General features: G+C 39.2%; 1 protein-coding gene across 6 annotated transcripts in view; it reads left to right on the forward strand.

Annotated features, from left to right (window-relative positions):
• Positions 1-1,702: 1,702 nt before the first annotated feature.
• UPP2 (uridine phosphorylase 2) overlaps positions 1,703-27,057 on the forward strand; it is a 44,622-nt gene continuing 19,267 nt past the window's right edge. For 2 of the 6 annotated variants that reach the window (XR_678442.5, XR_678445.5), the window contains exons 1-7: positions 1,703-2,095; positions 5,993-6,110; positions 14,988-15,146; positions 17,705-17,819; positions 21,284-21,493; positions 23,612-23,758; positions 26,359-26,651. Coding sequence is in view for 3 of the 6 variants with exons in the window: in XM_009443527.5 (XP_009441802.2) it covers positions 2,034-2,095; positions 5,993-6,110; positions 14,988-15,146; positions 17,705-17,819; positions 21,284-21,493; positions 23,612-23,758 (811 nt within the window). In the remaining 3 variants the exon portion in view is untranslated. The remainder of the gene's footprint in view (positions 2,096-5,992; positions 6,111-14,987; positions 15,147-17,704; positions 17,820-21,283; positions 21,494-23,611; positions 23,759-26,358; positions 26,652-27,057) is intronic. The other 4 variants (XR_678443.5, XM_009443523.5, XM_009443527.5 and 1 more) reach the window with 3 other exon arrangements.

Here is a 27,057-nt window from a genome sequence, read left to right on the forward strand (position 1 = left end):
GTGACTGGCCTTTTGCAATACAGTCAATCAAAAAGCATTGCTGAGAAACAACCTACCATAAGAGCAGGATCGAGTCTTGAGAAGATTGAAAGGTGGGGAGAATAATTTAAGACTGCCCAGAAGGCATTAACTAGTATTCTACTTTCATCAACTTTTATAGATTCCACAAGATTATTCTGAACTTCATCCAAATGACAATTACTTGCCTAAATGTCTGACCGAGTTGTTACATGGGGTCCATAAATCTTAGATGGCATTACCTGGCACTGTTAGTGATCAAGATCACTGGTTGACTGAATCTGCACTGGAAACAGACATGTTAATCAACCTAGTTAATTCACTGTGGTAATTAATTACTGAACACTTATCTAATTAGCTAACATTTTTACCTCTCAAAGCCAGAGGTAAATGCCAGATTGAAATTGGTGGTTCTCCTCATTATACCTTAAAAATAAAATTGAGAGATATGGCATGGAATATCAAATAAAGGTGTGCTGGTGCCAGCAGTAGTGAGTGAGTATGTTGAGTCTCAAAATTGCCAGTGGTTCCTGGGAAGGAGCAGCAGGTAGACCAGCCTGAGATGAGTCAGGAGGTAAGAGACAGATGTATACAAGCTATCAACAAGAACTACTGTTCTAAGTTACAAAGGCAACACACATGTTAAAGACTATTTTGCCTCATAGTCATCATTACCTTTTCCAGGATAAGTGTCCTCAGGAATTTTTTGCTATCTGGGCACAGTTGCAAACGTCTAGTTGGTGGTAACAGTGGCAAGATTTAGGCTACATGGATTCCCCAATATAGAGTCCCCTATTCTTTTTCCTTCCTATTCTGTAAACTTTGCTGTCTGACCAAGATGGACCAAAGGAGGCCAGTGGGGCATTCAAAGAATTTGCCAAGAATGACTGTCACCAGGAAGAGGAGCATCTTCTAACATGGAGAACTCAGTTAGGATATGAGCACTTGATTCTTGACTGTGATGCACATTCTTGGAAAGAAATCCAAGCATATTAGGAGGTGTCTTGTATTTGCTGCTGTTTGACATTTATAGACATTTTAGGTTCTGATTTGCCTGAAAGCCATGAGACTACGTTCTTGAAGCTCTCACCAGCATAGAACTTCAGCTGATTGCTATGGGAGTGAAGAGAAAAAAGATCAGGATGAAGTTGTCTAGTTTTCTAGATTTTTCTGTCCCAAAAGTGAAAAGTGAGAAGCATTAGTGAAAGTAGTGAATTCATGCCTTTCTTGGCAGAGACTCCGTTTTCTGAAAATACTATGCTGTATTATTATTCCATGTGGATTAACCCCTGGTTCAATAAATTTTACCAATGGCCTACAGTTTAACTAAAGAAAGAGGCCCTGGGAAATAAGTTTTGTTTAATTATCAGTTCTTCTGTGTGAACTGGAATGAGCAAAGTTCAGATAAAGGGACATTCTGAGGTCCAGACTTTGGATGCTTTCCTAACTTGTGATGACAAAGAATGAAAACAAGTTGGCAAGGGGCTGGATGGAGATGAGGAACTGAAATGTTTGAGAACTGAAAGTTCTCGTATGTACTGGACACAGTTTTGAGAAGACCTGGTAGGTGTGTTATAGAAACCAAAAGAGGACTTGTATCCATATACAGTTGTCTCAAAGCAAATAAGCCTGTTTGCAACATCAAACCTGTGCTGGGATCAAGGACAGATGTAAGGGAAAGTTCTCACCAATAGTTAACAAGCTAACCAACCTGGTCAAAGAGCTAGGATGCCACACCTTCAAAGGGGGCCTATCTTCTTGAGGAAGTGCTGCTCTGAGAGCTGGGCTGTGGTATAAAAGTCATGTCAGGGAGGACATTTTTTATTTGATAGGAAAATTTAAAATGCTAAAGGAAAAATTTTCTTAGCAATTTCACAGGAAAACCTGTTTTAAGAGAGGGTATCATTCTAACTGGGAACTGAACTATTATGACTAGGTCTATAATTTAATAACAAGTCACAATATTTCTCTTTCTTGACATCAATTTAAGAGTGACTTTTCACATAGTAGAGAGAATGGCTTCAGTTATACCTGCCTCCAATAGTTCCATGAGATCTGACAGGAATACATATGTTGGGTGAGTAATTTTGATTTTGTAAATTTGTTTTGATCAGATGGATGCTCCTTGGATTTTGTATTAAATGATTAGATAATGGGCCTCTACAGTTAAGCAAATTTCTTAAATGTAGAGATTATATCACTGGATACAGCTCATAAAGCAATAAAAACAGTGGAAAATGTATTTTCAATGACATTTTTACTCCTTGGTTTTGGGGGTTAGGGTTTGGCTCATCTAAGAAAATGGGGCAAAATAAATTATAAAAAACATGCAAAAGTTTAGCCAACCTTCAGTAGTAAACAAATTCAAGGTTCAGCCTGGGACTCACTATAGAGTTCAGCCCTTAATTCTAAGACCATGGGCTGCAAATGAGAAATAATTAAAAGGGCCTCTCAGTGCCTGAGGGAGGTTTAATTGTATTGCAGGATATTGTGGAGTGATTTCATATGCTTCGTGATGGACCTTACATAGAATTTACTTCTGAAATACCGTCTATGTGATTCATCTCATGGGTAGATATAAAATTGCTGAAGCTGTCTACAAATTTAGCTCCAGTTCCTGCCCCAGGTTAACAGAACACAACAGAGCATTAATCATCATGAGGCATAAGGAGATTTTGCTGGTTCCCTCTGATTTCCTGAGAGTTGTGTGAAATGTCTTGCTTAGAGCCTCCATTATGTCAGCATTTCAGAAAACTCTCCATTTGCCCATCCCAGACAGAGGTAGCCTCCTGCATGTTCCCTTCCTCAGGGAAGCCCAGGAGAAAGAGAAAAGGAAAAATTATGAAGATGAAGGTAATGGCAAATGGAAAGACTTCTTCTCAGCCAGCACTTTCTTTTGGTTACCAATATTTAATACTCATCATGTAGTGTAATTTGTCACGATTTACTAAAAAGACTATTCTATGTGTTAGGAAAAGGAAGAAGAGTTTGAAGATTCAACAACACATATAAACCTATTTAGTAAAAATTATATATTTTGGGAAAATCAAATATTCCCAAAACTACATTCATATTGGGTAGAAATTTGGCATGAAATACCAAACAAGTTTTTTCTTTGGTACTGATAAAGTGATCATCTTAGAAGTGCTTCTGGATGAGCCCAGTGAAACAAGAAACTTCTATAGACCGTCCCTCAAATTTTCTGACTGAGAAATCATTAGACATTGGGACAGGGCATCAAGGAAAACTAATCCTAATGAATTAATAGTATTATAATTAATACAAGTGAAAATAATTAATGGCTCTGCTGGTTGGAGAATTTCTCCTTGAAGATAGGAAGAGTGTGTATAGATGAGTGATTTTAAAAACACCAAAGCCCAGGTCTCCTTGACCAAGTCAATCCAAATTTCTAGAGATAGGGTCTAGGGATAAGTACTCTTTAAAGTGCCCCTGGTGGTTCTGATATGTAGCTGGAGTTTGGAATCTCTAGGGTAGAGCAATAAGACGCTTTTATAGAGTAATCATTCATAGATTCAGTTGGGAATCCAAAGGAATATTTCCAGGTCGTGAAAGTAGTCTTGGCAGAGTGAAACAGAAAGTGTAATAGAATTTGGAAGAAAAAGTTGATGGCAGTGTTTGTCAAACTTTAATGTGCATGTGAATCACACAGAGTTTGTTAAAATGCAGATTTTGATTCAGCAGGTATGGGGTAGAATCTAAGACTTTGCATTCCTAATGAGCTCCCCAGATGTTCCTGATGCTGCTGGTTCACTGACCACACACTGTATAACAAGGGACTAGGGATAAATTCTTGCCTCACAAGAGAAGAAAGGAAATGTCCCTTTGCTTTGAGATTTTGAAGCTTGTTCTGTAGTAGTAATGTGTACTAACACCACGGAATACTTTATTTTTGAAACTAGGTACGTATGACCCAGTAACTAATTAAAAATCTATTACTCTAGATGTTTTTGAGAAGGAAATTAATAGTATTTTGTTCCACTTTCTGAACAGTTAAATTTAATTCAACAATAGAATTTGTTAAAACTTAGGGATTCAAGAAGGATATTTGAGATAGCTTGCATCAGGGGATACGCAGTCTTTCTAGAGGGATGGAAACGTAACTATATTGCAATGTGAAATGCTATCTACCAGCATTAGCATGAAACAAATGCTTTGGGAACACAGTGAGAAAAAAATTAATACTGATCAAGGAGAGAAGATGCTTGGAAAAGCCTTCACGGAAGAGGTAATATTTGAATTGGACCATAAAGGAATATTGGAATTTGATAGGTGAAAAGTGGAAGAAAGGGGGGAGGATGTTTGAAGGACAAAGGCCTGAAGCAGGGGTTCTCAACTTTGGCTTCACCCAAGATCATTTGAGATTTTAAAAATACTTAAAATCTTTAGATTTAAAATACAGAGTGTCTAAATTAATTAGTGCCTGGTCACCAGTGTTTTTTTGTTTTTGTTTTTGTTTTTAAAGCTCCCTGGTAATTTTAATGCAAACCAAAGTGAGAATCAATAAAGATATAGAAAGACACAAGGCCTGGTAAAATGTTTTGAGGTGTATGGAATGAAAGCCATGTGGAAAGGCTAGGCATGATGGCTCACACCTGTAATCCCAGCACTTTGGGAGGCTAAGGTGGGTGGATCGCTTGAGGTCAGAGGTTTGAGACCATCCTGGCCAACATGGTGAAACCCTATCTCTACTAAAAGTACAAACATTAGCTGGGTATGGTGGCAGGCACCTGTAATCCTGGATACTCAGGAGGCTGAGGCAGGAGAATCGCTTGAACTGGGAGGTGGAGGTTGCAGTGAGCTGAGACTGGGCCACTGCACTCCAGCCTGGGTGACAGAGTGGAACTCTGAAAGGGAAGGGAAGGGAGGGGAGGGGAGGGGAGGGGAGGGGAGGGGAGGGGAGGGGGCAGGCATGTGGAGAGAAATGGAGGAACAAAGAACAAAGAAGTCTCAGTCAGTTCTTGGCAAAGACGTCTTGACCCACTGTGGTGTGGGGGTAGATAACTTTTATCACTAACAACTCTAGTGGCATATGATTACTATCCAAATAACCGAAAGCTACAAATGATATGCTTCATAAATATGAACTAGATTGAATTAAGGTCATTCTTATAGCCGTCATCAGCTCACTGTCTTGAATTTCGTGGTATTTCACAAAGAAAAGGGAGGAAGGATTGGTGTTCTAGCTAGCACTGCCGTGATGGGGGTTTGAGCCAGGGCCATGGCCACTGGGGTAGAAAGAAAGTGGTGTGTTCAGCATGGTTGGTGGAGTCCTCAATGGCAGCGCTATTCAAAGTGTTGTCCATAGACCATCGACATCAGGACCAATGAGGAGCTTGCTAGAAATGCAAATTCAGACACACATCAGCAACTCACTGAATCAGAATTTCCAGAAGAAGAGTCCATGAAGTGTCCGGCTGATTGTTATGCATGCTACACTTTGAGAAGATAAAATAAAATACAAATAACTTACTCAAGGTTGCACAATTAGGATATATATGGTTGAACTTGTACTGGAACCCAGGCAATCTGAATCCAGAGCCCAGTAGTTTATATTCCACAGCCTCCCATGCAAAGAAATTAGATGACCATTACAGTCAGAACTGAATAGAAATGGCTGTTTTGTAATTTACTGGTTGTTAATCTTGCACAAGTTTCTCAACTTCTGTAAGCCTTGGCTTCTTTGTAAACTAAATTATTAATCTTACCCAGCTAAGAGGGCAGTTATGGGACAAATGAGTTAATGCATTTGTTATATGCAGTTTTCTTGCCATTTTCATGCTCAGTGCTATGCTTGGCACATAGTGTGAGCAAATATTAGCCATAATTACTGTTATACTACATTGCTTCTCAACAAATAATTTAACCCTAAAGGAAGGTTTATGTTCAGACTTTCTTTCTTGTGAGCTTTCTCTCAAAATTCTTTTATATCTTCTTTGTATAATTTTTTTTCCAGAAAAAGGTTTGTTCACGTTAAAAATCCTTACTTGGATTTGATGGATGAAGACATTCTCTATCACTTGGATTTGGGAACAAAAACACACAACCTACCAGCAATGTTTGGAGATGTAAAGGTAAAAATATTTATAATTTCAGGAAAAATGATTGAGTTTTCTCTACTAATTTTTCTTCTTACCTTGCCAAAATAATCTATACACCTTTGGCTAGCGAAGTCCCAATAGGAACTGAAGTCACACTCATTCTCTGAAACAATTTGGAATGTGTATATCATGAACAATCATTTCCACCTCAACAAGACATAAACGTTCCCAAACTAAATCTAATGCAAACATATTATTTGGCTACTCTGGCCCCTGGAGATAAATATAATTTTATTGACAATACTGCTGGGTGTTGAGAATTCATTATGTTTTAACAGATTCAGCTCACTATTTAACATCTACATTTATAGCTTAATCTCACTAGTTCTCGTTTTATTAACTCATAAAAATAACCCAACAAAACTAACAATATAATATTATTTCACTTCTGGGAAATAACCATTATCTAATATTTCATATTAAGAATTTTGTTTCATAAGAAATATTTCATACAAATTATTTATTAAATACTACCATAAAATTGTACTTCTGCATTATTTATCTGACATATTTTAATTATATAAGCAATTTGTGTACATTATTTAAAATAGGGAATACAAAAAATATGATTGTTAAAAAACACCCAATAGTCCTGCCACCTAAACATAGACATGATCAACTCATTTTTTTCTTTCAATCATTTTTAATGAATAGACTTTAAAATAGTTGTAATTATATAACTGCATTCTGCACTTCATCATTTAGGTTTACATCATTAACATTTCTCCATATTATTACATTCTTTTGAAACATATCATTTATGGGTGTTAAGTGGTGTACCACACATTATAGAGACTATTACTGAGTTTTATGTTAAAATATTTTCCATTATAAACAGGAATCAAATGAATATTTTGTAACTAAAGATTTTCTACATTTAGGCCAATTTGCTTAGGGTGATTCACAGAAATGGTCAAAGAGACTGAATTTTTAAAGAACTTTTGTTTTCCAAAAGACTGTATCTATTTACAGTTGCACTAATGGAGAATCGCGCTGTTTTCATCTGACTTTTTCATTTCTTTAGCAATTACGAGAACAAAAATAAAAGCGTCACATCTACTATCTCACTAACATCTGCAGATTTAGCTCTTTTGGATGGGTTTAGCAGATATTAACTCTCTCCATAAAACAAGGAAATTAAGTTCAGAGAGGTGGAGGAAGGTTACAGTTACACCATAGAGTGGTAGTGCTGAGACCTGGATTAAGTTCTTCCAAGTCCAATCTCTAGGGTTCTTGCTCATTGCACTAGGAGGACCCTTTGAGTCACAGTAACTCAGGATAGTCCATAATTATTTAATCCTAGCTCTTTCACTTACCCAGTGGGTTAAGAGGCAGGTGAGAAAAGGGGAGGAGGAAGAGGTTGGAGGCAGAGGAAAAGGAAGGGAACAAGAAAGTAAGGAAGGAGGGAAGGAAAGAAAAAAAGATGGGAAAATGAGAAGAAATAGATCTATGATGCCTATGATTAGTAGGTGCTGAGTGGCCTTCTCCTGCTCCCTCTCTCCTAGGAAGGAAGGTGTGAGGGCGTGGGTGGGTGTCCTGGCAGTGAGGTGACCCACCCTGTCTTCACTCCTCTCCAGGCTGTGCTCCTTGCCTTTGTGTGGCCTGCCTCTATTTAGCGCTTTGTCTTCTCAATGTAACCTCTTCCCCTGCTGCTGTTTTGGTTTACTTATGCTCCAAGAGTCATTGATCAAGGCGGTCTTTAATACTCAATAACCAGATTGTACCAGAACTCAAATGTTAGATTTGAGGTTCATGCCTCTCAATAATATCCCAGGACCCTTGTCTAGGGATGACTCTGATTAATTGAAAGACTTTTCACAATTAATGAACTAAGGCACATAGCTGGTTAATACATTTAAAAGACTTGAGATATATATTTGAGACAGAAAGTGATTTGCTATCTACATATCTTGGGTGTCTGTGTCTCCTCTACCATTTATGGTGCGCTTTCTATATATCAGACTCTGTGTGGCACATGCAAATGGTACATTCAGTCCCCACAGCAACTAAAGTAGTTATTGTCTCCACTTTACAGATGAGAAAACACAGGCTCAAATATATACATAGTGTTATAACACATATATGTTTGTCTGTAATAGGCACAACACAGCTGGTAAGTCAAATAGCTGAGATTAAACCTTAGGTTTCTCCGATTAAAAAAAATGGCTATTTCTCTGTTCAAACAAAACAAAATAACACAAAAACAAAAACAAAAAAACAAAAGCACTATGTTTTAGTACTTTTTAGTACTCCAAGTATTAGTTTCTGGGAAATTATTGGGATGGAAAGCTTTGTTTTAGAGATAAAAATAAGGGGACTCACATGTATGTATCTCTCTCATGCACGCACACACACAGACACACACACACACACATACGCACACACACATAGTTGTCTCATCTCGGTTATAATCCCAGGAAACAGACCTTCACGTCTGCCTGTCCAGATTTTGTTCAGCACTTATTCGCACACACTGTCTGTCATAACCACTATCCAACCTTATACATTCACCACCCACCTGGTTGTGAACCTTCAGTAAATTATCTTTTGGATAAAAAGACATGCTCTGTTTCAAACATGTTTTATCCCATCAAACAGCAACTCTACTGATTGAGCCATTTTGATGAATAGGAGGCAAAAGCGTGTGTGTTTGTGTGTGTGTGTGTGTGTGTTTCTAAATTGAGGAGCAGGTAACCTAGCTCCAAATGTTCAGAACTGGCCATTTAATCTGAAGTAGAATTTTTTCAAGGCAGCGTGTAAAGTCTGATTTATTCTCATAGATGGTTTCCTCAGAAACTTGCCTTCCTCCAGCCATGTTCTCCTCTTTGAATGAGAACATTCTACATTCAATTTCTTGAGTTCCTTAAATCCCAGGGCAGCAGTCCTGGCTAAGAAAAGAGGACATAATCCATCAGTACCTGAAAACTCAGGCTTGTCTTCACAGAGATGATAATCATTATTAATACCATTATCTTCCAAGAAAGGAGAACTCTGGGTGTATAAAGCTGAAACTTCAGACTCCAGCAATCACTCCTATTTCCTTCATATTCTTACCATATTTAAAAATTTTTGCTACTTGCTACTGCAAAATCTCAGTAGCTTAATACAATTTAAGTTTACTTCTCACTCACATTAGGTACAAGGTGGGAGTTCTTGGTTGATGGATGGTTTCCCTACATCTGGTGATCCGAGGACCCAGGCTCCTTCCATAATTGTCATTGTTTCCTTCAAGGCATAAATTGCTGTTTCCCAGTGTGTCAACACCTGTCCAGCAGATGACAGCCACAATATGTAGGGTCACCAATACATCCTCCTTGTAGGATGGGAGATTTCTATGGGCTAGGACTGGAAATGGTACCCATTACTTCTGCTCAAATTCTAGTCACTGGAACCCAGACAAATGACCTTGTCTAACTGGAAAGGAGGCTGAGATGTTAAGTTTAGCTGGGTGCCCAGAAAGAAGAGCAAACTGTTTAGGTGAACAGCTAATCAATCTCTGCCATACTCACTAGAAAGATTCAGACAATTAATACATACGGTGGAAGATCCTTAGAAGTTATCTATTCAAATTTAATGGACATTTATAAAATTCTCCACTCAAACAAAGCAGGATATACATTTCCGGGGAAGGCAGGAAATATTTTGAACTGAGGAAAAATGAAAATACAACATATTATATCTACAGAATGTGGGTAGAGTGCTGAGAGGAAATTTATAGAATTAAAGGCTAATGTTGGAAAAGAAGAAATATTTTTTATTATACTTTAAGTTCTAGGGTACATGTGCACAACCTGCAGGTTTGTTACATATGTATACATGTGCCATGTTGGTGTGCTGCACCCATTAACTCGTCATTTACATTATGTATATCTCCTAATGCTATCCCTCCCCACTGCCCCCACCCCATGACAGGCCCCAGTGTGTGATGTTCCTCTTCCTGTGTCCAAGTGTTCTCATTGTTCAATTTCCACCCATGAGTGAGAACATACGGTGTTTAGTTTTTTGTCCTTGTGATAGTTTGCTGAGAATGATGGTTTCCAGCTTCATCCCTGTCCCTTACAAAGGACATGAACTCATCCTTTTTATGGCTGCATAGTATTCCATGGTGTATATGCGCCACATTTGCTTAATCCAGTCTGTCATTGATGGACATTTGGGTTGGTTCCAGGTGTTTGCTATTATGAGTAGTGCCGCAGTGAACATACATGTACATGTGTCTTTATAACAGCATGATTTATAATCCTTTGAGTATATAGCCAGTAATGGGATGGCTGGGTCAAATGGTATTTCTAGTTCTAGATCCTTGAGGACTAGTTCTAGATCCTTGAGGACTCGCCACACTGTCTTCCACAATGGTTGAACTAGTTTACAGTCCCACCAACAGTGTAAAAGTGTTCCTATTTCTCCACATCCTCTCCAGCATCTGTTGTTTCCTGACTTTTTAATGATCGCCATTCTAACTGGTGTGAGATGGTATCTCATTGTGGTTTTGATTTGCATTTCTCTGATGGCCAGTGATGGTGAGCATTTTTTCATGTGTTTTTTGGCTGCATAAATGTCTTCTTTTGAGAAGTGTCTGTTCATATCCTTCGCCCACTTGATGGGATTGTTTTTTTCTTGTAAATTTGTTGGAGTTCTTTGCAGATTCTGGATATTAGCCCTTTGTCAGATAAGTAGATTGCAAAAATTTTCTCCCATTCTGTAGGTTGCCTGTTCACTCTGATGGTAGTTTCTTTTGCTGTGCAGAAGCTCTTTAGTTTAATTAGATCGCATTTGTCAATTTTGACTTTTGTTGCCATTGCTTTTAGTGTTTTAGACATGAAGTCCTTGCCCATGCCTATGTCCTAAATGGTATTGCCTAGGTTTTCTTCTAGGGTTTTTATGGTTTTAGGTCTAACATTTAAGTCTTGCCGATTCCCTTTCCATTAGTTCTATGCATTACTGAGAGAGGTGAAGTCTCAAACTATGCTTGTGAGTTTATTAATATTTTATTTCTGACAGTTTTTGCTTTATTTTTTAAGCTCTGTTTTTAGTTTTTATACACTTTGAATGTTATGTCTTCTTGGTAAACTGACTCTTATGGTTATGGAATATCCCTCTGTCTCTGGTAATTTTCTTTGCTCTGAAGCCTATTTTGATATTAATATAGTCATTCCAGCATTAGATTAAAGCTTGCATGGTCTATATTTTTCCATTCTTTTACTTTTAATCTGCCTGTATCATTATCATTATAGACAGCATATAATTGGATCATATGTTTCTTTATTCATTCTGAAAATCTCTGTGTCTTAATTGGGTGCTTAGACTCTTTGCATTTAATGTAATTATTGATATGTTTGGATTTAGGTTTACCATTTTATATTTGATTTCTGTGTATTAACCTCTGCTTTCCATTTCTTTATTCCTCTTTCCGGCTTTCTTTTGGGATAGTTGAACATTTTTTAAATATTCCATTTTTATTTATCTGTTATATTTTGACTATATCTCTTTGTTTTGTTTCAGTTTTGTTTCTCTGCTTATTTGTTTTAGTGGTTGCTCTAAGGATTACAGTAAACATATTTAATGTTTAAAAATCTACTTTTAATCAATGTTGTACGACTTGAAGTGGGACATATAGACCTTACAGGAATATACAGGAATCAAATAAACAAAAGAAGTGCAAACTTATACTCTGAAAACAACAAGCATTATTGAAAGAAATTTTGAAAGCTCTAAGTAAATGGGAAGACATCCTATGCTTATGGATTGCAAGATTTAATATTGTTAAGATAACTATACTACCAAAAATATTCTACAGATTCAATGCAATCCCCATTAAAATTCCAGTTGCCTATTTTGCAGAACTTGACAAGCTTCTAATAAAATCCACATCAAAATGCCTGGAATGCAGGATAGCCAAAATAGTTTTTACAAAGGAGAAAAAAGTTGGAGGACTCGCACTTCCCAACTTCAAAACTTATTACAAAGTTATAATAATAAAGACAGTGTGGTCTAACATATGGATAGACATAAAGATCACTAGAACAGAACCGAGAGACCAGAAATAAACTCTCACCTTTATGTACAACTGATTTTCAACAAGCATGCTAAGACAATTTATTGTGAAAAGAATCATCTCTTCAAATGGTGCTGGGACAACTAGATATCCACATGCTAAAGAATAAAGTTAGATCCCTATCTCACACCATATTCAAAAATTAACTCAAAATGGATGAAAGACCTAAATGTAAGGCTTAATTCTATAAAATGTTAGAAGAAAACATAGACATAAATCTTTGTGACCTTGGATTAGGAAATGATTTCTTATGTAAGATACCAAAACACAAGCAATAAAATAAAAATAAATAAATTGAACTCTAAAAAAAAAAGGAAGTTATCTATTCAATATCAACATCTAAAGATGTCTTTTATAAAATCACTAACTGGTATCCTCTAATCTCTCACTAGAAATTTTAGTAATATGCAATGCATTTTGAATGTATTTATATTCCCTTGTTAACACAGAAAATGCATAAAATGCAATAGACCAGATTAATACAACATGGCATAGTTAAGCCTTTTAAGATACTAGGGATATCTAAAGCTGAGTTTTTTTCTGGCAATCATTAGGCAAAATCCTTAACATATTTTTGTAATGCCTCTGACTCCTTCCCAGTGTGTTTCTAACTTCTTTGATAAAACCAGGACAATTGATCATTTTGTTTGAGACATAAACACAGTAAGTGTCACTTAAGGTTAATGTTGGTTGGTGGTCTTCAGCCATATTTTACTTCTCATTAAAGCAGCCAGACCGAAAATTGTGTCCAGAGGTGGTGTTTAGTGAGTCTGATTTAGGAGTAAGGAAGGCTTTAAGAACCAAGCTGCTTCTGTCTGTGCATATGATCTTTATGTCTCCAGAAATATTCAGAAATCCCTGTCGATTATAGCAATATCTACAGTTCAAAGGAGAATTCAAACCACAAGCTATTCTAACATCTGTTTTGGTTTTATGGTCAATCTGAATAGTTGTAATTTACATTCACTGGCACCACACAATGAGGTTATTTTCAAACTACCGTACTGTGTTAAAAAATTTCCTTAGACTTAGATCGTGAGCCAAGTCTTAACTATCCATACCAACAAAGAAGAAAATTCTAAGAATTATCAATAACAAGTTTAAAACTCACCTGAAACCATGGTCTTAACCTCTTTGCTACCAGTCTTTATGGCAGACTTCTATTGCAGTTCATTACTAGCTTAAAGCTTCATCAGAGAAACTCATAAGAAGGCAGAGAAAAGACAATATTAAGGGTAGAAGAGAAGCAGAGGGCGTGGATACAGGGTTAATTACACCCCTAATTGAGAAAGAGTGTAGCTCAGGAATTATTGCTAAATGGAAACAGGATGCATCATGTACTCAGACCACCCAATAGTTAGAGTAAATCATTTGTGAATGGGGCCGCCTATTCTATAACCTCAGTTAGGTATTTCGTTAGACAGATATTCTTTATCCCTGTGATGGACCTTGTCAGCCCTCCCAGTCCTCTGTCCAATGATGCCTACATCAGCCAGATACCACCAACTGCCTTTTCCTCACTAGAGGACTCAAACCAGCTTCATGTGTACTAAATTCTGCAATATAGGAAAAGTAACAAGCTCAGAAGCAGGAATAGAAAATTGCTACATGATATAAAAAATAATGGTTACCATTTGCACATCACTGAGAACGTGTCTGGACTTGTGCAATGTCCTTTGCCATATGCCATCTCACATTCTTCTTTCAAAACTCTCTGAGAGGTACTGTGTTTTTCCTATTTTGGAGATGTTCTGAGGCACATCGATTATTTGTGTGACACTGAGCAAGTTTCTTACTCACTGATGGGGTTGGAGTTCAAAGCCAGGTTTACCTAACCTCAAAGGGCAGACCCTCCACTATGTTGTCTTCTCTCTCTCTGCATTTTCCTCACCACTTACTTCAGAATCCGGGAGGACTTTACTCTTGCCACCTTGCTGTGGCCTGTGCTTCCTCCTGGGTGTGAGAGTCTGCTACTGCTCACCCTCTTGTTGCTGACCCGTAGTGCTTCTCTGCTCCTCTCCCTGGCGTCCACCTCTCCCATTCCTGGTACCTGGGGCTAGGGTACCCCTAAACAGACTGTTGTATGAGTAACTGCCAGAAAATTGTATTACCATCTTCTATTAGACACCGTTGACTGCAACACCTATCCTAATTTCAGAGAAGGTAAAATGTGAATAAAACAAAAACAAAAATAAATCACTGGAATTGATGAAATGCCACAGGGAGATCCCACATTTACAATAATAAGGCTTGTTCCATGAGAATTTCTTCTGAATAAGAAATTTAAAAGTCTTGACATGATTCCTTTAAAATTTTAAGTTCACATACTCCATTTCACAATACAAATTTATGATGGGGGATGGGGAATCAGAAAACATACCTAAAACTGGTAGTTCTCCTTTTGCTCTTACATCACTCACGTGCTGTGGCCTCAGAACTTACATCCTAAGCATATGTCATGGTAATGCTCAACAATAGGCTGTCTAGGTCAATTTAAGATGCTGGTTGGTGTTCACTATAAACAAAAACACCAGGAAACACCTCCTTGAATAATATCAACATTTATTTTGATTTTGTGATTTTCTTTACAAATTTAGTGCAAAAAACTTTGCATCTGTTGCTTTATTTACAGGTTGATGATGCAAATTAGCTAATTCATGGAACATAAACCATGACATCTACACGTGTTCTTAAGTAAATTAACTAAAAAGTAAAATGAAAACATTAGAGTTGAAACTGACCCGTGGTTCTTATCCCAGTTACTATGGCAGGCCCTTGTTTATTTTTATTAACAGTTTGTCTGTGTCGGTGGGAGCCCCAACAGAATGAAAGCATTTGCACTGTTTATGCACAAGGAGCTCGGGTTGGAGGAAGCTGAAGAAGACATAAAAGACATCTGTGCTGGGACAGACAGATACTGTATGTACAAAACCGGGCCTGTGCTCGCCATCAGTGTAAGTATACATGGTTGCATTTCAGCTAGTCATTGCAGGCTAGAGAAAAAAGTGGGAACTTTTACATGTAGGAGTTCTTTTTCCCTCTGGCTTCGCATTCTTACACAATCAAACAAGGTGTCCAGGTATGAGTTCATTATTGGAAAAAGCCCCCAGGGCAGAACACAGCATGCAGCATCATTTTTGTTTATTAGTTACCACTTAGGTATTCAAATTAGGGGGAAAATACTCAAAGCACCCCTCCTTTCTCTTTACTTTGTAACTGGTTAACACCCCTCATCCCCGCCATGGCAATTTTCCTTCTTCTATCCCTTACCCAGCTTTGGGAATGTTGAGCTTTTAGTACACGGAGGCTAATTTTCAGGACTGCTAAAGTGCTGCTGTTTAACACCATAATAAGCTCGCTGAAAAGCTGCTAATGCATTTCTACTGAGCTCTTGTAAATTACTCTCCTGCATTTAGAACATGTGAACAGTTATGGAAGCACACAGTGTCCTAAGACAAAATGAAAGGGGAATGATTTGCAGTTTTAGGGAAGATGCAGACCATTTCCCCCTTGGACTCAGCTGGGCACACACTGATGAGGGCGTATGTGCATAGGCATCCCATTTGCCTTCCCATGTTTGTCTCTCTGCACAGGGCTGTATTCTGAAGCAATAACTCTGAAGCCATCACATTTCTGGGCACTGCAACCCTCAAAAGAGGCACAGGCAGGCATGCCAGGGGACAGGGGAAGAATCTCCTGCACAGGGTGGCAATTCTAAGGAACTAAGCTGTAAGTGGCTCCTACCACAGGGAATAGGCATCATCCATTGATTGCCCTACAGTGTGGACAATCATTGATGAAAACCTGCTGTAAAGAAGGGAAAATTATGCAACACCAATAAGGCAGCTAAATTGCTCTCCTCTCTGGGCCAAGAGTGCCTGAAACCTGCTCAAATGGGACAGTCCATTCAGTTATTCACTTGTGCATTCAGTAAACCATTACAGAATATCTACATTAGAAGGAAACTGAATATCCACTCATCTTGGCAAATTTTTTCTTACCAACATTTACTGGACCTTTAGACTATAACTGTTTTTTGTATAGTAAATGGAGAAGGACAAAAAAGTAAGTTTCTTAAAAATGTTTCATAAATAAGCAGTAAAACTTCACAGTAAGAAATGAAAACAGCAATAGACTGATCCTGTCCTGTCTGGGAAAAAGACCTGAAATATGTGTGATGCCAAGGTTACCAATTAGAAATGGGCCTTACTAGGCAGGCAGGGGATTGACAAATGTGATTCCTTCTTTGAAAATTCTTCCTCTCCAGTAGTGGTTGAATGGGGTGCGTGTGTGTGAAAGAGAGCACAAGTCCAATTGTCATTTTATCAATGCGTAACATAACAAATGACAATCATTAACTTACTAAATGTCTGAACTAGAAGGAATCTAATAGATCAAATAATAGTTCATCTTCTTAATTTGCAGGTAAGAAAAAATAATACTTAGAGCATTTATTCATTAGTCACAGAGCCAGTTCCAAAGTCCCAAACTTGTTAATCTTGGATATACAAATCAATACAAGTTCGATGCCTGGCTCCAGGATGCTTACTAAACATTTGAAAGTCAGGGCATATGCAATGGGAACCAGAAAGGGGGAACGCAGAGGTTCGAAGTTTCCATAGCTCAACATTCTTGATAGAAGGAGGAAGCTCAGGTGAAAACATCATGGTCACGGCCAATGGTTTTCCAAAGTCTTTGTGTCCAAAAGTAGGACACATTGAAGAGCACATTTGACTCTCTGCTGTTATGTCAGGAATGAAGTTACTACCAGTTTTGAACTCAGTTCCAGTTTCTGCAAATTACAGAATGGAGGATGTTTCTGGAGAGTTATTAGGACATTGTGTAGCCACCAGGAGTTGCTAAATCCTGTAGCCTGTGTTGATCCCTTTTCTGGTGACATTGATTCCACTGTCCTGAATACTGAAAAAAACAGGGCTATGGTCATGATCTATAGTAATTTAAACTCACTTCCATGTTCAGTATAAGTTTAAAATTGTTAAGTGGGGAATCTAACCCACGTTTCTACTCTAGTACCTTTCAGAGCACACAAAATTAACAGCAAATGAAATGGATTCACTATTTCATTTAGAATGGTTGAAAAAGACTGATGATTTGGCAACCAAAATTATATTTCCTCAAAATCAAGTCAATCGTGCAAAAAGCTCTTTTTCAAAGGCTCATCATGAAGAGCCCAGTGGGAAGATGGGAAATGGCACCGCCCTGACACACCTGTATACCACACCATCCCCGCCTTCTGCTCTTGCTGATGAGGGCTGAAGTCAACAGAACTGGCAGTGAGATGCCTCCCTCTGATCTTCACAGATGGACACATCTGTCAGCATGTCATGTAGGCGCCAATTAGGGAGGACTTACATTTTCCTCAGCATTGGCAAAGTCTTAATGATTATGTAAATGTATCTGAGGCCTGTTAACTTGTAATGATGGAAGAAATTATGTCCTGTTCATGTATCACTTTGCAAGATGTATGATGACTTTCTCTTTCTCTCAATAGCACGGCATGGGCATCCCCTCCATTTCTATTATGCTTCATGAACTCATCAAATTACTCCACCATGCACGGTGCTGCGATGTCACCATTATTAGAATCGGTACATCAGGGGGAATAGGTGAGACGGATTGATTTCTACTATTAGAACTGAGTGATCCTTACGTACATGGTAGCTGCCAAAATATACCATCCTATTCAGAGCCCAGCAAAAGCCAAGATGGGCTAAAAAGTGTCAGAAGGCTGGACTTGAGGAAATTTAAGGAAATCTGCCCACATTGCCTTTTTCTTTTATTCCTTTTTTCTTTATGGAAACCCACAGGGAGAGATCTCACTGCCTATTGCAGGATAGTCTTAGGTGTTTATAAAGGGAAGAGTAGAAAAATTGTTAGAAGATATGTTTTGAGGGTAGGGGTAAATTTCAAGTCTTAGGAGTTTTTTAAAGTGACAGAAATAAGTGTGTTCAAGTAAAAAAAAAAATCATAAAAATGTCCCAGTTTTATCAGCTAAGTGAGCAAACTGCAAAGCTCTTAGAAAAACATTGCTTTTTGCTCACATCAGTTACTACATCACCTCTATTGGCTGTATCTTTTCCTCATCAGTACACTAGAAAAAAACCAGGCCAGGCTTTCAGGGAAGGCTTAAGTGATGCTTCCTATAGTTTTCACAGAGCCTCCCAACCTCCCTTCTTCTTAGGCCTGTCAGTCAGCTGTATAGAGGCCTTGGTTTTGCTTCCAGAATGTGTTATGATGAAGTTTTGAGGTTTCCTCAAAATTTTCAGCTTTTTCTTAAGGAGCACATCTTGTCAGGGTATGATTTTACCATGTCACCAAAGTGCAAATACAGACTGCACATGGCAAATGGAGAAGTTTGGTTGACAGGGCGATAGAACTGAATGGGCATTATAAAAAGGGCTGAGATTTGGGAAGAGAAATGGTGGTAGAATTAGACATTTATGGAGCAAAAAGGGACGTCAGAAATCCTCACACAAGTAGATGGAGAAGTGGTGTGTTCAACATCACAAAGCCACCATGGCTGAGCCATGCTTCACTAGAAATCAGACATGTTGGAAAAGATGATGGCTTTCCACAGCCGTGGTCCAGGAATAAAGTCCAGCCAAGGCCCTTACATCTGGGAGAAAGTAGGACCTTTGTGCATGTTCATCCATAGAGAGAAGTAGAGTGCTAGCAATAAGTGTCAGATCAGGCATCCTTCTAGACTGTAGTTTATCCAACAATACCCCAAATAATCAGTAGTAGGGAACTACTCATTTGGGCATGAATTTCAGATAACATAGCTATTAAAGTTGCTCATAATTCTTGGGTTGTGGGTTACAAGGATCTGCCTTCACAGCCAACATTCATGCATTGTAAACTCCTGACTGCTACAGTTACCACTTGATATTAACGAACACCAGCATGGGCAAGGTGCTCCAATGACCATCCAGCTCTTGATTAGGGTATTTTATTTCATGGCAACACGATACATACAGCACACAATGAAGGCCCATGGATGGTGGCAAATTAACCCACTGTGCTGGTGTGGACACCTTCATTTTGAAGTTTTATCCTCATTAAGAACTCTTAGCTTATCAAAAAGATGTATTTGCTTATTTTCTTTTAAGCAATATTGCATTTGGAGATGAAAGATGTACACAGTATTGTCGCTCACATGATCCCTTCCTACATGAGCCGACACACCGTAATAAGCATAAACTACTCAGTTAAATAGTATGTTGACTTTTGAGAAACCTTAACCATGACATAATACACTAACACATTTAAATATTAGGATGGCATATAAATAACATCATTTTTATGTATACATTTTCAACTTCCCTCTCAATCACTTTCTTAGGACATTGTGAACAATTCAAGGAGCCACTTACTTGGATTGTTTAAAAACTATCTGGCCAGGCATGGTGGCTCACATTTATAATCCCAGTACTTTGGGAGGCCGAGGCAGTGGATCACTTGAGGCCAGGAGTTTGAGACCAGCCTGGCCAATGTGGTGAAACCCCATCTCTACTAAAAATACAAAAAATTAGTTAGGTGTGGGTGTATGTGCCTGTAGTCCTAGCTATTCTGGAGGCTGAGGCCGGAGAATTGCTTGAACCCTGGAGGCAGAGACTGCAGTGAGCTGAGATCACCCCACTACATTACAGCCTGGGTGACAGAGCAAGACCCCATCTCAAAAAAAAAAAAATAAAAATAAATTAAAAAAAAATATTTCACCCAACAAGGCTCTATTATCAGTGGCCACCTTGGGTCTCTAGTTGGATCTTCTGAAGCATTTTGTAATTAAGTCTACTTTGATCAATATCAAAATTTATGCCACCCTGAAGGATAAGTCTATACTCTATAGCAAGCATTGTCAAGCTTTTTCTGTAAAGGACAAGATAGTACATATTTTAGGATTTGCTGACTGTGTGATTTCTATTGCAACTTCTCAACTCTGCCTCTAGAGCTTGAAAGCAGCTATAGACAATATGTAAATAAATGGGTGTGGCTGTGTGACTAATAAAACTTTATTTACAAAGACAGGATTTGGTTTATGAACCATAGGCTTGCAGAGCTATAATCTATGGCATCTTTGTGAAAACATTCACTCATTTGACAAATTTTTATTGAGTACCTATAATGTGGCAGGCACAGAGCTAGACCAGGAGAGAGCAGTGAACAGACATAGTTCTTGACTTTATAGAGTTTATGTTCTATCAGAGAAAAAGATAAACAAATGGGTAATTATAAAAAGTGTTAGGACAGAGAGAGTCTAGGGCATTTATGAAGATATATCTTCTTATTCAGGCTCTAAATAGAAACCAGACTGGGTCAAAAGCTGGGTCAAAAATGGGCCTGGGGAAATTTAGTGTAACCTATCTGTGTTGCCTTTTAATTTTTTCATTTGTTTGCTTCCCTTCTGTGGATTCAGACCTTTTTCAGGAAGTAAATTAAGCTGACACCTGAAGAGTGACTTGGTGTGTGATGAAAAGGTTGGGGGAGGAGGAGAGGGCATGGCAGGCAGGGAGACTAACAGTTGGCAGAAAATAGTTTCTTAAGTAAGCCCAAGTCCCTTGAGCAACCCAGACTTTGTAGCCATGGAAGGTCAGCCAAGAGGCCTGATTTACATGAAGTTGGCGAGAGAACAAATGTGAAAAGAATCAGAAGAAAAAGAGGATAGAGATGCAAAGAAATTACAGTAATCAAGAAGTCGCAGAGAAGATTAAATATTAAGAAGTCACATCACTTTATGAAAGCTACTTGCTGGCAGGCTTATTTAGTTTTTTCCTGACCTAATTTATTCAAATTTGAGCCCAAAGTCTGGCACTAATTTGCATGTCCAAGAGTCATGTTTGTCTTGAAATCTAAACCCCATCACATTGTAAATGTGCATTTGAAAAGACAACAAATGTAAATGCCTCTTCTGAATGTTATTTAATTGCATTTGGAAAAGAAAATAATTTTAAAGTTGAAAACAGGGAGACTCATTAGCAGCTAGCATTAATGCTAGAATAAGTTACATACTATGTGTCAAAAGTAAACTCTAAACGATATTCTTCTGTAATCATTTATTCCCACATTGCAGGGATTGCACCAGGGACTGTTGTAATAACGGATATAGCTGTAGACTCCTTCTTTAAGCCCCGGTTTGAACAGGTCATTTTGGACAACATCGTCACCCGAAGTACTGAACTGGACAAGGAACTGTCTGAAGAACTGTTCAACTGTAGCAAAGAAATCCCCAACTTCCCAACCCTCATTGGACATACAATGTGTACCTATGATTTTTATGAAGGTGAGAACAATTTATAAACTGTGAAGGAAACAGAAAAACGCCAGCAACTCTTTGTTATTCAAACCCATAATTTATATTAACAACTCTACTTTAGAAAATTAATATTTGTGGGTTAAAAAGGAAATGAAACAGCCTTTTTTACTTACTAAAGCATAGAAACACAAGGACATAATGAGCAGCAGAATGAATTTATATTGAGGGTGGATTTAATCCTCCAAGAACACATTGAACACTAAAATGCAATTAGTGATGTTCACAGAATCTTATCTCTGTTTATGCCTTTAACTTAAATTAGCAGCTCTAAGAGAAGGGAAGTATGCTGATTCTATGTTTCTGCCATTCATCTGTACCTCAAAAGTGATCCTGTCCCCCGGAAAGAGTGGTCCAGAAAATGGGGAGAAATGCTTGGGGAGGGGGTACAAATCCCACGGGATGGCATGATCTCAGAGTGGGGTTTTTATCTCTCAGCCATGAGTAAGGGGTCCCCAAACCAAGTTTAGAGACAAATTGAAGGTGACTGCTATGTAGCAGCACTTGCTACTAGGGATGAAGGGCCAAGGGGAAGAAACCTTCAAAGACAGACCCCTGATTCTTTCTCGTCCCAGAGGAAAGAATCTACACAGTATTGGTACCATGCCTTGAAGGGCATTCTGAAAATCTGGCAGTAGTTTTATTCTTTTCAAAATCCATACTATTTCATTATAAATTACTTTTATTTTCCCTTTAGCTCAAACTTAAGATATGTTGATTTTAAAAAATTATGTTTGGAGATAGGTCATATTATCTATACATTTTACTTCCGGTTAGTAAAGGTGGTTTCACCACATATTTGTTGTAAAATAGAAGGGCTGTTGGGGTCCAATAGGGTTGGGACCCTCTGTTCAAGGCCACTGACTCATAGTCCATCTCGAGGGTCACTCACTGATATGTTAAAGCAGAATTTGCAAATGGAAGCTTGTTAAAGTCAGTGTTTCCTTTGGCCTGCACAGTATTTTTTAAAATGTGAATTATTTTGCCAACATTTACAATATCTGGAGATTTTATATTAACATCCACATTTCTGGCTTTTTGAAATAACTAGCATTTAAAAATGTATACTAATATATGCATGGCAGCCTTGGCAAGCCCTGACCCACATCTGGGGCTACATTTGCTGAAGGTGAGGTGAAGCTGCTCCCCTCAGACCAGACACTCGCATCGACATTACCTGCTTGGCTTCTGCGATGTCTGTGTTTGAGTCAGCTTAAATAGAGGTGTTGGCATGCAGCTCTAATGAGAAGAGAAGGAACAAGGGGAAGCAGACTGCCAGGGGTGAAAGTAGCGTGAAAGAGATAGAGGAAAGAGAGGAAAGAGCACCAAAAAGGGGATTGTGAAAATAATGGATGGCAACAGAGTGCTATTAGCCCACTCGCTTGAATCCAGGTCTTCTCAGGAGTGAGGAGGCATTAGGAGGTCTATTTCTGGGTGTGCACAGGGTACGGAAGGAGTAATGACATCAAGGTTTCCTTTCCTTGCTTCTGTCCGCACTGGTAGATACAGCTGAAATTCAGTGATGAATGAACACTGGGAGCAGCCTGGAAAGGAAAATGTGATCACAAGGGGTGGCGTGCAGCCTGAGAGGTGTGCGGAAAGGGGGAAGGTGGACAATGTCGCAAAGGCATATGGAGAGGCGCGATGTCCAAACACTGTCCTGATCCTCAAGTAGCTTAGCATCATCAAAACCTCTTTTTTTTTCTCCCAGCACCCATCCCTGGGCCATTCCCCAGTCATTGGAGCAACCTGAGATTTTCCTCAAAGGGCAGCTCTTACAGCAACCCCTCGGCTTCCTGATTTCCCTGGGCACAGTGCTGGCTGCTGCAGCCACTCAACAGTTACTGACCCCAGAACTGAGGCCCTCGGCCATGAAGGCTCCTTCCTACGTATGAGACTCCTCAGCCAGGGACAGCCTCGCTCCACGGTCCTCTGGTAGGAAGAGTCACACAGCTCAGTTTATCCTACACGGGGAGCACGCTGTAGTTAGACAGCTGCAGCATGCTCCAGCCAACAGCAAGCCTCCTATGAGGCCACTGTCAGTGGGGTGGGACATCAAGTCACTAAACGTTCTCCCCTCCCTTTCAGGCCAAGGCCGACTAGATGGAGCACTGTGTTCCCTTTCCAGAGAAAAAAAGTTAGACTACTTAAAGAGAGCATATAAAGCTGGTGTCAGGAATATTGAAATGGAATCTACAGTGTTTGCAGCTATGTGTGGACTCTGTGGTCTAAAAGGTAAGCTTTTCGTGAATGCTTAGGTTCAAATTCTCCTCTTTCATGAAGCTACTTTTACACCTTAGGAGAAGAAAAAGAGGTCCAGCTATATATTACCTTGGGCTGAAGGCATGACTTATAATTGTATATAATATACATTATCTTATAATATCTTGTGAGTGGCCAGGACATTATTCTTATTATGCAAATAAGGAAACTAAACCTCAGGGTTCAACAGCTAATTGGTGACATGTTCAGGACTTGACAGCAAGTTCGGTTTCCTTCATCCTGGTGGTGGCTAGTAGTTTCTATTACAATTGAATTTATTGAGACAAGATACAAACAAAATATTCCTAAAATAGTCCATCAATCATAATTTTAAAGAGCATGGTCAGGGAAGGATGGGAGGAGAATGTGCCACTTGGATATCTGGGGGAAGAGCATTCAGTTCAGTGCAAATCCAAGGCCACAGACAGGAGCATTCGAGGAGAATTGGAGGAACAGGGAAGAGATCAGGAGGGGAGAGGCAGTGGTGGAGAATGGAAGGAGAGAGGGAAGATGTACAGATTGTGTAGGACACTGTGAGAACAATGGCTTTCACTCTGGGTGAAATGAGAAGCCACTGGAGGGCTCTGAATAGAGAGATGGCTGGATCTGACCTGTGTGTTAACAGAATCACGGTGGCTGCTGAGCTGGGAAGACCCGAATGGGGTCAAGGGCAGAAGCAGGGAGAAGAAGGAGAAGGCGAACGCAGTAGTCTAGTGACAGTTGATGGACAAAGTGATAGCAGCGCAGGTAGTGAGAAGTAGTCAGATTGTAGAAACATTTTGAAGACAAACCCAACAACATTTGCTGACAACTTGATGTAAATTTGGCGAGAAAGGCAGGAGTTAAAAATGACTCCCATGTTTATGGTCTAAACTACTGGAAGCATGAGGTTGTCATAACTGGGACAGAGGAAATTGGGGTGAAGACATTAGGGTAGTAGACATCAAAATGGAGGCCAAGCAAGCAGGTGAATTTATGAATCTGGAGTTTAGGTGGGTCGTTTGCACTGGAGGCATAAAATTCTAAGTTGAAAGCATATAGATGGTATTTAAAGCTATGCAATGGGTAAGATAACAAACAATGAGTCTAGGCACAGATGATAAGAGGTCCTTGCTTAAACGTTAAAAGTTAATTGAGATGGGAGAGACCAAGGAGGAGTGGCCCATGAAGTTGGCAGTACACCAGGGAAGTGTGGCATCCTGATATGCAGAGAGGAAGGCTTCAAAGAAGTAAAGAATTACAGCACAGTAAAGCTTCATTTTTATAAGTGGAATTTGACTTGCAATACTTGTCCTTATAGTCAATGAATTTTAATCTACACCTTACAAACAGAATATATGTGGTCATATTTCTAAGAATGCATTTTACAAAAAAGCTGTAGTTCTAAGGAGATTAATTGTTGAACCACTATCCTTAACTACTTGCATCTGTCAGAATATATGTACGTGTAAATTATTGGTAAAAATGTGGGAAGAACACGCAATGCATTTTTGTACTCTTTTTTTTTTTTTTTTTTTTTTTTTTTTGAGACAGAGTCTCCCTCTGTTGCCCAGGCTGAGTGTAGTGGCGCGATCTCGGCTCACTATAATCTTTGCTTTGCCTCCTGGGTTCAAGCGATTCTCTTGCCTCAGCCTCCCAAATAGCTGGAATTACAAGCTTGTGCCACCATGCCCGGCTAACTTTTGTATTTTCGGTAGAGATGGGGTTTCACCATGTTGGCCAGACTGGTCTTGAACTCCTGACATCAAGTGATCCACTTGCCTCGGCCTCCCAAAGTGCTAGGATTACAGGAGTGAGCCACCACGCCCAGCCCATCTTTGTATTCTTTTGAAGGTCATTGCTAATATCCTCTTTTAGAGAACAAGAGCATCTGCTTTTCTCTCTACAAGTTAGTGACAGTGGGAAAGCAGCACCCCGCGCAGCCTGCAGGGACACCTGGATTCAGATGTTTCTGCTCCAGGAAATGCCTCCTCACATTTCTTTATTACATAAACAAGTGATCACTTGAGTCATGTCTCCACCTAATGTGTAAGTGTAACATAATTTGTTAACCACTTTATTAATAGTTAAACATAAAATGCCGAGTTATCAACATGTTGCCTTCATGAAAACTGGGTGATGACCAGCAGTTCTTTCTTAAGAGGCACCAACTGGCAGCCAAGAAGAGTTCTAGGCTTGTGGACCCTGGACTCTGAGTCTTTCTTTCTCTGTTTAGGATGTTGCAGAAACCTAAGTGAAGTTATTCTAAGAGCCTTTCTGTCCTTGCTGCAAATCTTTGTGACCTTGCTCTCTCTGCTACCTGCAGGTTTCCCTCCTGGATGCTTTCTTCTCTACATTTCTGTAGTTACTGCCCTCCACTGCATTTTCTTTCTTATGCTGCTGCTGGACCTGTTGGTAGCTGATTTCCGCCTGCAAATAGCTCTCCCCCAGGCCACTGCTGCAGCCTTTCATGGAGTAGACCCCTTCTAGGCTGCCAACATTCACACTAAAAGTTGCATCTGCAGCTCTGTAGTTCTTGGGAGTATTTCTATCTGAATGTCTTCATGGTGCCAGGGGCTCTTTATCTCCCTCAGATACTACTGTTCTAAAAGGTGGATTCCTGGTATGCTGCCCCCTGGAAGATCAGCCACCAAGTATAGAGACCGAAAACCCCATGGATAGGATGCTATCATATTCTCTTCTTTCATTACTACTTCATAACATCCTGCTCCCATAACACTGAAGCTTGGAAGCTGGCATCTGGCACCTTTTGATTTTAACCCATTTATAACGCACTTTGTGTGAGCCAGAAAAGCTTGCTTGGGGAAGGGCTGAGAATGCATTCATGGACAGCTGCTGAAACAGAAGTTAGAGAGGACATCTGATGGTAAGCAATATGGAAAAAAAGATTTCACCTGGCACCAAGAGCCCAGGGCCCATAGGCATGTCTCCCTAACCCCCTCCCTGCCACTGTTAGTTATGGCCCACCCTATCCTATCTCTCCAGACAGCCTTCTGACACCTCTTCTGTTCCTTTAGTACTACCAGATGACTCGATAACCAATCAGAATTCATACTAAGGTGATGGCTTATAAATAACAAATACTTACATAAACAAAGGTCTTCTAGAGAACCATTGTACTAACTTAGATGAATTACTCACTGAGTTTGGACCATTGCAGAAACAGATCTTTCTAGATCTACTTAGCACAAGGAGGCCTTTGGTCCACGTGGATTACCACTTATTATCTTTGCAGTTAGTATTACACATCTCACCCTAAATCTCAGCTCCTC

This window comes from Pan troglodytes, chromosome 13, assembly GCF_028858775.2.
Source record: "Pan troglodytes isolate AG18354 chromosome 13, NHGRI_mPanTro3-v2.0_pri, whole genome shotgun sequence".
NCBI classification, from domain to species: domain Eukaryota; kingdom Metazoa; phylum Chordata; class Mammalia; order Primates; family Hominidae; genus Pan; species Pan troglodytes.